Source organism: Empidonax traillii, unplaced genomic scaffold, assembly GCF_003031625.1.
Source record: "Empidonax traillii isolate 1590-97213 ecotype Southwest subspecies unplaced genomic scaffold, ASM303162v1 scaffold65:size4453928, whole genome shotgun sequence".
Lineage (NCBI taxonomy): Eukaryota > Metazoa > Chordata > Aves > Passeriformes > Tyrannidae > Empidonax > Empidonax traillii.
In genome coordinates this window covers 767,993-785,173 of record NW_020955258.1, presented here as the reverse complement: position 1 = coordinate 785,173, position 17,181 = coordinate 767,993, and the positions used below count along the sequence as shown (strand labels likewise).

Here is a 17,181-nt window from a genome sequence, read left to right as displayed (position 1 = left end):
ATTATAAAACAAAAAGAAACTCAGATTGAACATGTTTCTGGCTCTGATACTGAATAGCCTCATCTTAGGTAAGTTACTTTGCCTCTTTGTGCTTTATGTTAGTTAGTTATATAATGGGAAAAACAGTACCTTCCCTAACTTCAAAGGTTATTCTGATTACTTTGTAATAACATGAAGATGAAAAAGGCAATAACGATAAATAGTAATCCTTAGTTTGCACTTATGCAAAATCCTTCTACAGATCTAAGTGCTTGATTTCAGATGAATACAGACATCGTTTGATGTTCGTTTCTCGCAGCACAAGTGCCAGTTCAGGCATCCCTCGCCTCCTACTCCCAGGTGCCTGTTCCAGCCCAGCGGTGCCCTGGCAGCCGTGCTGAACAACCACGGCTATGCTGAGCAGGGAGCTGGGCACAGACGCCAACGGGGAGACCATGGGAAGGGAGGAAGGACCATATCTAAGGCAACATCCCAGCCAAAATAAATATACATCAATCAAGTACAAAGGCTGGTATCAAAGCTATCAATTCGTGTTACAGCTGACTTCACTTGTATAACACGTTCTGTCTGCCCTACAGTAACAAACTTGTTTCAAACCAGGAATAAATATTTCAACACAAATCTGAATAGGTCAGAGGAGACATTTCATAATCCTATGAAACTGACTTGCTAATGATGTTGGAATCTGCATGATTGCTAGATTAATTTCACAGATTGAATAAAACTTTTACGTAGTGAATGATACGGCTTCTGTACCTCTTCTATTTTATACATACATTCTATGTCATGAAAAATTTCTTAAATCAATCCCGGAATCTGTCACAGCCCTGAGCATCAGTTTCAGCTGTTTTAATGACACTGTACAATTAAACTGTAAGTCTCAGACTAATATCTTCACAAGACACTTATTTACACAGATACCATAGAAATCAGAATGGAAAAAGCAACCTTCTAAAAAATTGAATACGAAGAAGTCTTCTGTCAATCCAATTTACTCAAATCCTAACTGTACCATGAAATCCTGTTAAATGAAAGGCAAAAACCTCAAGTCTCATTAAACAAGTAGAAACCCTTTTTTGCAAAATAAAAAAATAAAGTTAAACTTGCAAGTGACTTCTTCCTGACAGGTGTTCCTGCTTTAACCCATCACAAAATACGTGTAGCCACAGCCACGGTTTTCAAGTGATTCTTTTGGTCTCCAACTGGACACCATCAAAGCATTTCTACACTTCAGTGAAGACACTTAATACACACTTGTTTGGTCACTCAAAATTTAAGACATCCTCAATCACTACAAGCTCCATCAAAGTGAAAATGATTGACAATCAACTTTTTGCTTTCGGCCTGAACTATGGTTTGGTAGTTAGTTCTTTTTTGAGGGGGGGGGGGGGTTGCTTGTTTTCCTTGCTTATTCCTTCTAATAAATTAATAGGTAATCACATCAGTTAAGCCTCTGAGCAGGTACTGTCCTATTACTGTTTTAGACAGCAGTTCTGTTTCCCAATCTATCCTTTCAAAAAGGAAATCCAAGTGTTCTGTGAGTTCCATGATGCTTACGAAATCCACTTTCCATTTTTCTTCCTTAACTTCCCTTTGCTTAAAGATTCAAATAAATCCAGGAGAGGTCTGTCAGGAGCCCAGTTCACTGAAATAATATAGCAAGTTGTCAAGTACTTGAGCACATTTCTACCAAACAATCAAAACGTAGCTACATTACAGCTGCAAGACGATGGCATTTGCAAGAACATATTTGCTTCTCAGAGGAAAAATCCCTGCAGTTAACAGCACCTACCCGAGAACTGTTTCATTTTATAACCATCTAGGAAGAAAGGAAAAGCCTGCCTTCCAATCTCATTTCAAGGGCTCCATCATGCCACAAGCCATCATCGTGCCAACAGCACTTTTGGGAGCAAGACATTGCTACTGACAGAACCCATTACAGTGATTACAAATACATTCAGGCCGTGAAGAAATTCATGTCGTGCTTCTGTCAGCATGCTAAGCTATTCATCAGGTTGTGCTTTAAGCAGAAACTGTAAATTCCTAAAAAGTGGTAATTTTAATTCTTATGCAGGCTGCTTGAAGAAACTCCAAACTTAGCAATTTATGTTCACCTACCAATTTATAAATTCACATGTAAAGTGTGCAGGTATAAAATGTTCATATCTTTGATGAACATTTAAGTGACACATGACCTCAGCTAATTAAACAGTTAGTGCTGTGCTCCCTTATACCATAGGAAACTTCTGTTCCTCAGCAAGCATGGTTCAGTGACAGACACTCTTCCTAAATGTAGGACTGTGCTCACCTCCACTCCCTGCTCTGAGTAGTCTCCTACAGATTACACACTAGCTCAGTGTAGGATCAAGGTCAGCAGAGTTGAGAGAACCTGTTCAGATGGGTATCTTTAGTACCTTATTTCTCTTGGTTTATTCTGGAATATCTACTGAAATTCAGGAGTCACAATTTATGAGTTTTCCCCCAATAGCAATATTTAATTATTATTGTTTTCATAGCAGGAATCTAACACCCAAAGACTATTACAAAAATTTTCTCCCCACAATAGAGCTTAATGTTTTCCATTTTAATGAAAATAACACAAAAAAATCTTCCATTAAAAAAAAAACCAAACAAACCAAAACCCATCAAAATCCCTCAAAACACTGAACTACCTAAAACCAGGAAAACTAATGTTAGCATACCTGAGTTATACACTGAAATCTTACATTAGTTTAAAGCCTTTTCCTTTAAGCACTCTCTCCCACTGCTGTTACTCATTACCTATCCTCTTAGTGCTGGACAGAAGTTGTCTCCTTCCTAACCCTCCAAAGCTGAGCAGGGTCAGCCCACACCTCCTGTGCCTGTAGGAGCACTGCTGGCAGGAGGGGACAGCATCCCTCCCGGAGAGCTGGCACAGCCCTCAGAGATGTAATGCTTTGGGTTTACAGTCTGTGTTTATTCCACCCACCCACGTTTTTAGTTTGCTCCCAAAGGTGCTGTGAATGGTTCCACAGCTGGGAGTGTCTAAGGCAGGTGTGTGCAGGGCTCTGTTCCCCTAAACCCACGAGTGGGTGGGGCACAGCCCACCTTCACCTGCACAGGTAACAAGTGCACGGTCCCTCTGCTGACAGTGCCAATAAAGACACAGGAATTCAAATTACCCTTCAGAGTAGTTCGAAAAACTTTTCAAAAACCAGTTCAAATATTTTCTGTACGTTCCTCTATTACTGATTTCTGTGGCTTTACATGCTTTATTTTGCAGGAAGTTTTCACCAAGTTTCCTCTGCTTTCCCACAGCATTGTGGAGCAGCAGTGTCAGGACCCGTATTCAAAGGAAGAACATGGCTCTGTGTAACTCACTGTGGCTCAGTCAGCATCATCCATTTTGCCTTACTCACTGCAATTATATCCTCAGAGAACAGAAATGGAGGAAAACAGAACAGCAGTTAGAATATAACCAATTTGTATTCGGTGCAGTTTGGGTGTCTACCTGTCACGAGTTCACGTTGGTGTGAATGCGGGTAATTTCTCCATGCCTGTGGGTTATTTTGTCTGTTTTTTCTGCTGGGTGATGGTTTTGGGTTTTGCTTCTTTTTGAAGTTTTTGTGTGTGTGTTGTTTCAGTTTTAGTTTTTTTTAAACAGTAAAACCTCCCAGGTCAAATGAATACACGTATAAAAATTGTGCTTGTGTTTTACAACATTTGTACTAATTCACTGGGGTTTACAGTTTTATTTGTGCACTCCACATTGCTACTTTTAGAGTGAGTTATGCTTTAATAGAAGAAACAAAACTATGATCTCAGTGATTCCATTTAGATGGTCCAGTTGTCCAGAGCACATATCAGCTGGGTATTCCTTCAGACAGAAACATTCAGTTTATGAACAGATCAACAGACAGGGCTCTGAATCATCACTCAAAGATAAACAGAAATATTTTTATGTGGCATAGGAAAAAAAAAAATCACTTTCACTACTACAGCTCCAACACACTTATTTCCTGTCCCAGTATTACAAAAGTGAGAAGTGTTTTTATACAGGAGGCAAGGATACCTTACACTCTTGCTCAAAGTATATGTAGTTTTGAAGTCAATATGAATGTCTGAAAAAGGAATCTTTTGCTAGTCTCAGAAAATATTTACAGGCCTGCAAGCAGTTTCTAAATGAGCCTCGTGCTGCCAGCCTAAAGGAAGGCAAAAGGCCAGGATAAAGTCAAAAGCTGTCTAATATCATTCATGGATATTTCACAAACTTTTAGGAGATACTTGGTCTAATGCCAAGAAACATATATGCGGTATTTTGTAGGCTCAGCCTTTAAAATAAATGCACAAAATTATAGTGCTTAAACACTGAATCCACCTCATTGAATCCACCTCACAGAAGTGTACTACACAAATAAACTGAATAAGGTAAAACTCAGCAAGTCAGATTTTAAGACTAATTAATATATTGATTTCTTTCACTTTAACAAATGTGTTAGAGAATAAACATCTTAGTATCCCAAAAATAAAACACTGATAAACAAACCAGACTTCTGAGAAAGGAACGTATGGACTGTCTACATAAAACCTGATGACATTTGGTTTTTAGAAAGATTGACATGTATTTTAATATTGAAAACACCAAAGCTAAAAAAACAACAAAAACCCTGCAGATTTCTAATAGCTGACATGAAAAATCAGATTTCCTATCACAAAATTCAGTCCTAATGAGACTTGCAACACAGGAAAGTCTCTGTCACACAAAACCAGACACAACACTCAGTCTCCCAACTCCTATGCTTACGTATTAGTGTCCATAGCAACACCGCACCATTCATTTTATTTATTAAATACAAAACAGCCAAAAAAAATAACGGTGAATGGTATACATAACAACAGCTACTTCAATACATATGGAAGGAACATTCCCAAACCTACCACGGAAAAAGAAAAAAAACTGCAATATGACTGGGAAGAGTAACACCACAAAATATCAAGATAAAATGAAAAGACACAAAGGAATACTCAGTACGGGTATACAGAAGTAGATATGGATTGAGGAACTCTAGTCTTCCCTCTAGTCTTTATACTTCATATAAGTCTCCTTGTAACCTTTTCACAAATTCCCCTCATCCTAATCTGCCCTACTAGCAACAGTAAGCTTTCTTGGTTACACAACCAACACAAACGTAAATACATTTTTTGGTATAGACTTGAATCCCCGTTTGCAAAGAAATGCAATTATATTCATGGAAATCTTCATCACGATTTTAGTGAATATACTGTCATCATCTCTCCCATTTGGACAGCAACAATAGCAGTTATTCCATCCTGGAAGTGACAGCTTTGAAAACACCTGCAACTGGTGCATAATCAGGGTAACACGAGCAGGAGCACATTGACGTGGTGCTCTCCCGTGTGCGTTGGTTCCCCTGGATCACCTACAAACTCTTTGTTTTTCAAGCACACGGGTTCTGTTACCCAGAAAGCCAAAAGATCACCTCAGGCAACTTCAGAACAGCCCTGACAGCTCAATTCTTCAGAAATAATGGAGATGTCTACAGCCAGGATGACACATCAGGAGCTAGAAGCCCAGTTACGAAACACCACATTCAGAATTCAGGAGTTAGTCACAAGTTTACAATCCAAACAACTGAGGCATTTCCCTGCACTTACCATTCACTTTATTAATAAAAAGAACATTAGCCTTTCTTTGTAAGGGAAACTAATTTAAACCCTGATCCCCCGTATCCAAGCACAAGCAGATATTTTTGTCTGATACAATGGAGGGAAAGGACAAACTATAGCTTGTATCCAGTCCAGCTCCTAACCCTTTTTATTCTCCCAACAGAAGATGCTCCAACAGCAGAGTTGTGAAAGAAATGAAATCACATAAAGAACAGTCACTTAGTGCACACAGACAAAGATAAGCACAGACAGTCCCCAGCTCAGGCTGTGAGTACAGTGCCAGATCCAAGCGGGCACGGTGCTGCCCCACAGCTTTTGCTCCCTGGCTTGGGGAGAATGTGGCTATCTCTGCTCACAGCCTGCTCTGCACCAGCCTCTGCAGGAGCCACCTGACAGTTAACCCACATAATTCCTGCTCTTTAAATGCTTTGTTTAAAAGTAATTCCTCAAGTGTCCTTAGAAACAACTTATCACACTGGTAAAAACCAAATGTTTTATTTACCTACAGCTCCCAGGATTGTGCCAGGTTGAAGTATCATTAGCATTTTGCCTCCAGAGAGCGTCCTCTCTGAAGAGGCACCATATGCTACATCACAAAGAAAGCAGCCAGAAATCAATGTTAAGTAATGTATTGAATTTTCTGGATCACAATGCTTTTCAGATAAATTTAAAAAAAAAATTATCAAAAAAGCTCAATAACGAACTGTGATTAATGACCAACTGTAAAGAGTCAAGATATTTTAACTGTCTGTCTGGACTTTCTGTCTCCTCTGAGGAGGCTGGGTCACATTGCACTGAGCTAAAGATAAAACTCAGGTATCAGCGCAAAGCAGATGGGCTAACGGGCTATTCTAAGGGTATGTCAAATGCCAAAACCCTAAAGCTATCTGTATAAATCGTATCTGTTCCAAAATCAAGGGGGTAAAATACATTCAACAAAATCATGATAGATTTTTGTCAGCAAACTTAGCACACAGAACAGAAACAAGTGAGGCTTATGGAAGAAGTCTAATTAGGAAGCAAGAAAAAGACATGAAGGGATGAAGGGTTTTCCATGATCTTAACACTGTTCTGCACAGATGAGCCTACCAGCACTGAACAGCAAATGACAGACCTGATATTCATAAGTGCTCTTGTACTTTATGCTTAACAGCTCCAGTCCCACGTCTACCTCTTACTATGTCAGTAGCCTGTGGACAAAGACTGCTACTGTACTGGCCATGGGGTGGGGATTTGTTAGTAGTAGCTGGCAACACCTACCAGTGCTTTATAATCAAACTTGAGCTCTTGTTCCTTTTAACTCCATTTCTGCTAACGCCATTCAAAACTGCTAAGGAAAACCAGAGTAGAGCCATGCTAAAAATCAAATACGAGGAATGTTCCTCGGGTAACATCGCAGGACAAAGGGGGTTAGTTATGAGGAACAGTGTTCTCAGCAGGCCCAGCAGCTCCAGCCTGCCCAGGGAGATACAACTGCAGCATTTTGAAGCTAATGCCCTCTGTCAGGAGCTGCAGCCGTGGAGCAGCCCGTGCACAGCCATTTCTGCCATTCCGGTTCACTGCAAGGAGCCTTTCGCGTGACACGACAGGGAAAGCAGGACATCAACAAAGCCGGTGAGGGAATAAACGTTGTTTGGAAAAGCACAGGGGCACAGACAAATATAACATCCACAAAACAGAAACAGTGTTTGAATTTTGCTTGTCAATGACTTCAGTGTAAAGTATCTTGGCTAATTCACTCAGTATACTGGGTTGAGTAGAGTTAGCCAAACAAATTCACAAGTCATTAAAGTGGTGAGGCTTCCACAGTGCTGTAGTTTTAAATCTCTCTGAAGTGTTAAAAGCTACAGCACCCAGTCTTAAAATTTTGGGGGATAGATATTTTTGGGGAATAGATATTAGAAGCCTATTACTACTACTACAGCATCAGAAAGCCTGTCGATCCATAATGTCACCAAAATGTGCACTGATATGTCAATCTGCCTTCCAGAGAGCTCCTATCTACTTCTCAAATTATTCGTGTTAATAAATAGCACTCTAGGGTTTGTTTAGAGTAATGATGATATTGTATACATGTATTACATTGCATATTGCAGCATCTGAATAAAGACATAAAAATTACAGCATCCTTGTCTGTTCTCCATTTTGCCTTGAGATGGGGCAAACCCTTTTTTTGGTTCCAATACCTTTTTCATTTACAGTCCAGTTTTCCACCAATACACTGTTTGATGCAAAGAGTCTTGCTGTTAAGAGTCTCATCTACTTTTACCTTGGGAGTATAAGACATTCACAATAAAGCCCCAATATACACTGTCACAAAAGATATCTACTAGTTATGACATGGAATTTATTATACCACAACATAAAAAAGTCTGACAATACTCAACATTCCCAGTAAATGGAAAAAATATATTTACTATATTTGCATCACCCAAAGATATTTGCAGTTCTTTAAACTCTTATAAGTCCCTAAAACATAAGCAACTAATTTCCAGTCGAGATGCAAATCAGTGCCTCAGAAATTGCACGTGATAAAATAACTGTGAATCACCTATTTACAGACATTAGTTGGCTTAAAATATTCACTATTACTGAAGGTATCAAAAAACAGTGATTGCATTTCAGAAAATTTGTTTCCCTTCTTCATTTTAGACCTTAAATGTGAATAAAACAGTTGCTGTGTGGTACTAGAAATATGCAGGATACTTCGAAGATGACAGAGATGAAGACCAGACAATTATATCAAATGGATGAACCAGAAGTTCTGCTCACATCTACTTGAAGAACGGAGATCTCTAAGCCCTCTGAAACAAAGTGCAGATATAGCTCTAGCACTTCACATACTATATTACAATGTCAGGATAAAGACAAAATCCCACCTTGCATTCAAAAAGCTTTTTTTTTTTTGGGATTTCAGCAGATTTTAAGAAGAACTTTGCAAATTCCTTGTTCTCAGACGTACAGGTCATAACACAGTACTAATTCCTGCTGGTACAGCTCTCCTAGTTTGACAAAGCAATAGGGAACATAGTCATAAAATGAAAAAAAAAAAAAAAGAGAGAGAGAAAAAAAGAGGAGGAAAAAAAAGGGGAGGTTGGAGCTCTTTAAAAAAAAAAAAAATATTTGAAATGTTTCTCCTTTTTCAAATAAACATGTTTGCTCTTTTAACACAGTTTCCAGCATTTTGTGGGTTTGATGCGTACCAGAAATTTAAAAACATTTTCAAAATATTTCAATGTCAGTGCAAGTAAAACACTCTAATTTCATCTTCCTGATTAAACGCTTCTGTAAGAGAAAAAATTTACATGTACGGTTTTCTGTCTAAGGAGGCTTTGCCTTCACAGCTAATATTTCATATTCTGACTCCAATATCACATCAAAGCTTTACTTTTAAATTCAGTAAAGATGCAAGTTTAATCTCAGGAGACCATGATGTCTTAGAAGTTAAAACAGTAAGTGCTGCTACCGACAATCTTTAAGAGATTCTGCTTTTGATAGATTCATTTCTATCGGGAAACTGAAGTTACTCGACAAGCATTATCAGTTACCTTGGGAGACTCGTGGAACATTCCACTAATTCTATGGAAATTAAAGTTTTCACTTGAATTTCTAAAAAAATTGCTTTAATACTTTGCTTCCTGCAACAACTTTCTCTTCTACTTTTTCTCCCCTCCACTAATCCACAATACTATCACCTTTCCCTCAGTTGCAACCACACAAGACATAGCCCTAATTAGAGCGCGTTTCCAAAATGTTATCACTGTGCACTTCTAGCAATGTGCACCCTGTGTCACAGCCCCCTCCACAGTTAACTAATTTCCTGTGACCAAATAAACAGCAAAAAATAAACACTAAGCACTAAATTTCAGACAGGAAGGCAACTGAAGGTTCGAAACTTTGTCAACAGCTGGTTAAAATCCAAATATTTCAGAATTAATTCAGTATATTAAAAAACTATCTTAAAAAAATCCCTACTTTTTTGTTTTCCCCCTCTCTTAGCTGCTCCACATACAATCTCTTTTAACAGAGACACATACTTAGAAATCTCCATGCACATTCACATGTACCTCCTCTAGCAGTTCAGCATCTTCATCTTCTATTGCCCTAAAATAACTTCCTTGCAGGCACAGTATCATCCTCTTGCATCAAATACTTTAATGTGTCAAAGTAAACTTTTTAAAAGAGATATTAAGGTCCTTAATAACTGTCTTAATATTTCTTCCCCAACTTTTAATATAGTGAAGGTACATTAAAGACATAAAATGAATTATCTCTTCACTGACTTGACCAACTCCCTATCATTTCAAGAGTACAAGTTTTAAGCCTCGTGTGGATCAGTCCCAGCTCCATCTTTTAATGCCCAAGATCTACCACCTTGCAAAGGATTTTATGTTTATATATCCAAATCACCTGAAAAAAAAATTTAGTGCACATGAGGGACAATGTGTTAGAGAGTGTTTTCTTAGACTAAGCAGATTGGAAATGAAAGACCAGCTTAAACAGCAGCTACAAAATTAGCTGATCAGGTACTGCAATCCAGCTGAAGTAAATGCATTTCAATCATAAACTAATATCGGATACCGCTCTCCGGAAAAAGCAGTTCAAGATAACCACTGAGAGTGAGCAGGGTTACAACTTTCCAAAATTAGCCTGACATGATCTAATTCAGCTTCAGTGGGAGTTGGATCGGGCCATGTGCCCACGGCAACATGAGTCTAACTGCTGCCTCTCAAAAACAATAGTTAAATGAAAACTCTCTTATTACCACCATAATTAACCTGACTCAGCCACATATATTAGTAATTACTTATTTTTTAATGGTAGCTTTCCTCCAAGTTTCCACACAACTCTCTGTGCACTTAAAGACAGACTTCTACATACATATTTTATACACACAGCAAGAAGGCTGGCAAGGAAAAGCGAGGATGTTCCACTGGAAAGATAAACCCATCTTTCAGTGTTTCAGAATAAAGAAATAATTTCCTTTGCTGTGTGAGGCAGTCTCTTTGTATCCAAATCTCAGTGCTCTTATTGGAAAAAAGTTTCCTAAAGCCTCTAAAAACTGCAGCCACCGTTTGCTGTTGGTGAGAAGAACGCCCTACATAATTTTCAACAGTAAGTACCAGTAATGCTCAACTGTTGCTGCCAGGGATGTTTTCCATATACCATACAAAAATACATTCTTAATGCTCAGTTGCTCTAACATTAATTTATTTGCAGCACCAGGAGTGCAGCCTTGAGGAAAAAAAAAAATAATTAAAAATTGCTTTGTTGCTTTCATCTTGATGTTATTTTAACGTGACTATTTCATTACAGCAACATATCTATGACCAACGAGGGAGATCATTTAAGTCTTTAGCTACTCAAGTTCTATTTAACCGGCCATTATGAATGACTGAGGAACTAATGAATTTGTCTTCAAAACAGTCTCAGAATTCAGAAAGCATTTTGTAGACACAAGAGGCAGATATTTGGCAAGTCTCAAACAAAATATTTGACAAAGCCAAAGTAAACACATGTCTCAAAACACTGACCAGGAAGCCACAGTTGGCCCTCTTTAGGTAGGTATACGAATATACTGGTGGAAGTTACGAGGGAAAATTTTTTGTCCATTTTTTGTGAAAATACAAGATGGAAGAAAAACAAATCTATCCATGAGTGATTTAGTTAGGAAGAAGAAAGTATGTTTTTCCCCCAAAGTGCAAGCATAGATTAAGGATAAGTGGTTGTTTTTGAATTTCTGTGTTTCAGTAGCTCCAAACTCCACAACCAAATCTTGAGATTCAAAGTAACCACCCTGCTCCAACCACTACTTCTCCTGGCATCAGGAAACAGCTATCTCAGTCTTTGCATTTTTAATACCTCCAGACTGTGGGTTCTGGACTATAACCCATCCTACAGCATTTGCAAAATTCTAGCTGGAGGGACTAGCAACCAACAGCTCCTTAAATCTGCCTGGATTATCTTTAAGATAGAAGGGAAGAATATTATGACTACTCAGATGTATGATAGTTTTAAATTACCAGCTGCACATTAAGAAGCAGTAAGGATTAAATTTAAGGCTTCAAGAACCTGTTTGTCCTTAATCTTATTTTTCATTTTTAATAAAACTTGGTACAGAACAGAATGGATTGCTTGTATTTGTTCCCTGATCAAATATGAACTAAAAAACAAAACAAAACAAAAAAACACACCAACAAACAAGAAGCAGCTATGGCATTCTACCAGATATGGCTGTGCAATAAATACATTTTGACATCCTAAAACCGACACTGACGTTATCTTAAATATTACACTTAATTTCTATAATTGCTATATTTTATGACAATGATAATTTCTTATACCTAACACATATTAAGATCTTAACTTACTTTCATCTCCTTGAATCATTTATTGTCTAGTTACATCTTTCAACACACCACTGTTAATTGTCATACAAAAATTGCAACCAAAAGACTGTATAAAGTAATTGTTTTATTCCTTCATTATTCTTCTGGATGGATTTAGCTCAACAACCTAACTGCTCTGCTGTTTCCACAGATTGTTTGTATAGCCTTCAAGGAAACTTTTAAAAAAGAACACCTACAATTTTCCTTAATAATTAAACTTTAAATTGACTAAGGTCATCACTAGTGTTTACAGGTTCCATTAGTTTTTAAACTATAGCTGAATTTACACTTGTTATTCCAAGAACTTTTTATTCTGTGTGATTTTACTGAAAATCAGAAGAAAAGCATTTACAAATACTTAGGCTTCACACAATTAACTGTACACCAGTCACCTCTGCTTCGAAATTTCCACGATCAAAAGAACAGTTCCAGGAAGCCACATACACTACTTTCTGTCATTCAAGAACTATTCAATGTGCAACATTTTTAATGCTTTATCAAAAATACAGATGAAATAGTCTTCTTACAGTTCCCAGGCTATAGTGAAATAACCTTCTGCAGAAGATTTCCTGTATGACTGTGACCTGTTCAGTGTTATTATCTGAAAGGCATGGTAACACAGATTGCCACAGCCTGTGCAGCTAAGCTTGCTAATGCCCTTGGAACACTCAACTTCAATAGAAAGGCTGGAACAATGCCCAGGTAAGGTATCTAGTAGCTAATACAAAGCTTCCCAAAAATTCCATAAAAACTGAATTTTGCCAAAGCAAGAATGCAGTTCAGACAGCAAAAGCGAATCTTACATCACTAAAATGGCTTCTGAAAGGAGTTGAGAGGTCTGAGAAAGGGACCATGGAGACTCCAGCACTCAGAATGGAGGTCAGTAATGTTGCAAGGGTCTGTGTGCCACAGCCTCCCCATTTTTTCACCCTTCCAGCTTCCTAGAGTATCCTGTGCCTCCACAGTGCCACGAGCGTGCGGGATATAAACAGTCAGGAGTGGCTCCATCTCTGTTGGACGCAGCAATAGCAGAGCTTTACAAATAAAACACCAGAGTGGCAAATGAGGCCATCAGTGCCACTGGAATGGCCCATCTCCATCTCTTAGGCTCGTCAAAGCAGACACACATTGCTGTACTCGGCAGCAATCTACTTTGCTTATGCTTACGCCTAAAGCCAAATTTGCCTATTATGAAAATGGAAGGTGACACAATAACACAAAACAGTTTTGAGTCAGTAGAAATGTATGCTGCAGTGCTCAATTACAGCTGGGTGAATTAAGGACTAGTTAAATTTAATTCCACACACACACACACTTTGCAAATCAAGATAGATCTGTCAATACTAAAAATTCCATTTAAAAATTATTTTAAGAACTTATCACTCAGTAACTGAATTAATTCAGCTTGTAATTTCTACCCTTGAAGAAGCACAAGCACAAGTCATTTTGTAAGAACCTGGTTTTCCTGTTTTGGGGGGACAGAAGGGGACAAGGAATTATCTATACGCTTTTCCCCCCTCGTCTAATTTTCCTCCACAACACTAATTCCAGTCACATTTGGGGATCACAATCCAATGACTATTACAAGAGTCAAGTAAGAGTCTGTTCTGCATTGTGCAGTGCTGCACTGAGACACTGATTCCAAATGTTATTCCAAATGGTGACTGTTTACTGCTTCTACAAATAGCCTTATCAACCAAAAGGCAACATGTCTTATCAACTTTCTTTATCCATTTATATTGTATGCACCTTCCCAGTAAAAGGTGGTTTTTTTTTTTTTTAGTATGCCAAGCCCTCATTTTCATCACACTTGTTTACAAATACTCCACCCTACAGGCATTTTTCAAAGCATCAGTAATTAAAGCATTGGTATATTCACATTAAAGTTAATTCAAATACTATCATTCCTAAACATAAACTATTTTCTTTTGCATTCTACAGCTCTAAATGCTACCCAGTTTAAGACATCTTCATTTACAAAATCTTTCCACTGACAAAGAACTCTCAATATATGGAACAGTTGTGTCTCCCTTTACATACCTAACTGTATTTAATCTCTTCCACAATTCCTATTTAGAAAAGGCTATTCAAATGTTTACATTAGGCCACTAACTCAGCCTCCCTACAGGTTCTTAACTCAGCACAACAGTGTGCTTGCTAGTTATGACCTTGCTTCTGTCACAGGAAGTTAAGCATTTTTGATGCCTTGATTTGGATCCATATGTTATGCTGATTTCATAATAAACAACTTAACAGAAAATTACATCGCTCAAACCAGTATTCTTTGAATATTATATCAAAGTTAACGCCTACCAGAGATATGCAAAAGAAAGAAGTCAGATTTCAAAGCACTGTTGGAGAGACTGCTGGAGAGAATCTCAACAGTCTGATATAAGACCGGTTCTACCACTCCAAGCTACCTGTGCACCATGACTGAACAGACAGGCCAGACCATGCAAAGGTTAATGAACCTACTGAACAGAAGTTACGAATCCTTCTGAATATCCCTGCAGGCTTATGAGTCCGGGCATCCAAATATCAGAACACCCAAGATTACAGACCATTTTGGAAAATGTAATCTGCATTCAGCAGTTGCCTATAGAAACAGTCCTGTAGTAAATATTTAGCTCAGTCTTTGCGGAGCACTGTGGAATATGTGTTGATAAACTTCGAAAGTAAAAGCTCTGTTCTATTTGTCATCTCCGTGGCATATAAATAGAAAGGTCACAGGTTTCGCATTTAACAGTACCACTAAAGAAGCATCTTTCTCTAAAACATTTAAACCGTGAAATGGCATCGAGGGAAACATTTGACTTACTGTAAGGTGTTGTATCAGTAGGGTCAGGAGGTGGAAAATTTTCTGTGAAGTTGACATTACACAAGTCCGTACTACAGCAGCAGAAGCGGTATGTTCCATTCTGAATCAAGGAAGGGGTGGTGGTAACTATACACTCCTCAAAGTGACACTCCTGTGGGTCTCCTATATGAGACCAGCAACCTGCAAAAAGAGGCAGATTAAAGAACTTTTTTGAAGGAAGCATAAAATTACTTCTATCAAATAGATAACCACACCTGTAGAAATCCATACATTACCTAACTAACATTACAAAATGGGATAAAAACAGTTCTCATAATTTTCTTGTCTGACTTCACTACTACCTTTTAAACCAAAACCTGATGAATTTATTTTAGAACTTCCCACAGTCAAGGAGAAGAAACATGGACATCAATGAAGGCCAACATCAGAGGTGTCCAGCTGTCATCTTAATACGATAAAACTTGAATTCCTGAGCCTTCACAGCACAATCATGCCATTCCCCATTTCTCTGGTACCACAGACCTTATCACCCCCCTCTGGTCTAGAGTCTAAATGAATTGTGACCTAGTACCCTCCTTAGGCCATGAGACTTCATCTGTACAGTACGGTGCTTCTTGTGTAATTTTCAAAATTCTGTCCTTCCTCACTGTCAACATCACTGGACTTTTCTCGAGTTACTTCTTGGTTAATACCAGGCCCTTTCTCCCTGCAGCGACTGTTCCCTCCCCAGTATGGTCAATGGCAGTTAAATGTCATTTATGTACAGACGTCTGGAAGGGAAGGAGGCAGCAGGAGGGCAGAGGTGAGCAGCGAGTCTGCCTCCTTCAGCAGACTGCCAGATCAAACATGAAACAACATGGAGTACGACTGCACAGGCTGTTTGTAAACACCAGCTTTCATTCAGATTTATACTAAATTAACTTGCATCCGAGTAACAAAGAGCGGAGTCCTTGAGAATGGTAATCAAAACATGTCTCCAGCAACTGCAAGGCTCTTCACCCCCCCACCATCACTCCCCCTCGCAGAACAGCAGTGAATTGCACTACTGATGTGTGACAGTTTTGTGGTATAGCTGGAGCTTCCTTTGTAAACAAACATCCAGTCAATATGAATGTACATTTTTTTACTTAATGAGACACTTATTGTTAAATTTATCATTACATCAATACGTACACGGAAATTCGAGAAAGCCACCTTGACATCATAAGCCCCTGGACATCCTAAGTAACAAGGCATTTGAGTGCTTTTTCCTTCAACTTTGCCTTGATATCTTTGGCTTCTTTTAGAAATCATTTATTTCAAAAGAACTTTCTGTTCACATTTAAAATTGCTAAATGGGAAATTTAAAATTACGCATTTGTACAATGTGCAAGAAGCCTAGTTCTGCAGCTGTGCATCTTTGTATCTGCTGGCCAGATCACAACACGTGAAATAAGCAGCAAAACTACTGCACTTGAACTGAACCGTTTCATACCTTGTTTCACAAGATGTATGTCTCCTTCTCGTGTTTTTTCCCAAAGTCCATAGCAGGTACTACCTTTCATGCACAAAATTGTGCCATTCTCCTGGGAGATTCGGCTCTCGCTGATTCCATGGTCCTGCTGATATGGGTCCTTAAAGGCACACAGCCGCTCCTCACTCTGGGTGGCTTTGGACAAAAAAAGAAAAATCATTTTTGTCAGTGATTCTATGCATAAAATATTAAGGACGTTTAAGGTCTTCTGCAAAGACACATTAAAAATCATCCTAAATTATATGTATCCATTCTTTAAACTCTACTCCCACTGACAGAAATAAAAATGCGGTCTATTCTGAAGTTACTTTCATACAGAGGGCAAAAAACCCTCGATAGATGTCACAAGATGAATGTGCAAATGTCTGAAGTTCATAGGTGCAGAATAAAAATTTCATTGCACAGTTTGCCATCATCTGCATCGCTTGTCCTCAAGCATAAATTACAGAGCTGTTTGCTGGTTTCTTCAACAACTGCAGGTATTACCCAATTGTTTACAGATCCTAAACTAAGATGATCTTTTTCAGTCTGCCATCCAGTCCAGTGCCTACTGAATTCAGAGGGTTTTTCCACTCTCTGGCTATGGACCTAGCTCTTCTTTTCCACATTGCACTGACATTTACCACTTTCAGCTCAGGAGCTGATCAGTTAGGGTTCTTTCACACAACTTCATTAATGATCAACAACCAAACTACTAATAGCAGAGTAAAGCCCGTACAACTGAGCAGCAGGTCTGGGAAACGCTGCCTGTAAACAGGAGCAACCTGCGTGTGAAGTCTCCCTGTGGAATGTCC

The 17,181-nt window shown here is 38.6% G+C and overlaps 1 protein-coding gene across 2 annotated transcripts in view; it reads right to left on the bottom strand.

Annotated features, from left to right (window-relative positions):
* BMPR2 (bone morphogenetic protein receptor type 2) overlaps window positions 1-17,181 on the bottom strand; it is a 107,371-nt gene that overhangs the window by 37,565 nt on the left and 52,625 nt on the right. For both annotated transcript variants that reach the window (XM_027880141.1, XM_027880142.1), the window contains exons 2-3: window positions 16,349-16,522; window positions 14,875-15,054 (exon numbers count right to left, since the gene is read on the bottom strand). In XM_027880141.1, the coding sequence (XP_027735942.1) occupies window positions 14,875-15,054; window positions 16,349-16,522 (354 nt within the window). The remainder of the gene's footprint in view (window positions 1-14,874; window positions 15,055-16,348; window positions 16,523-17,181) is intronic.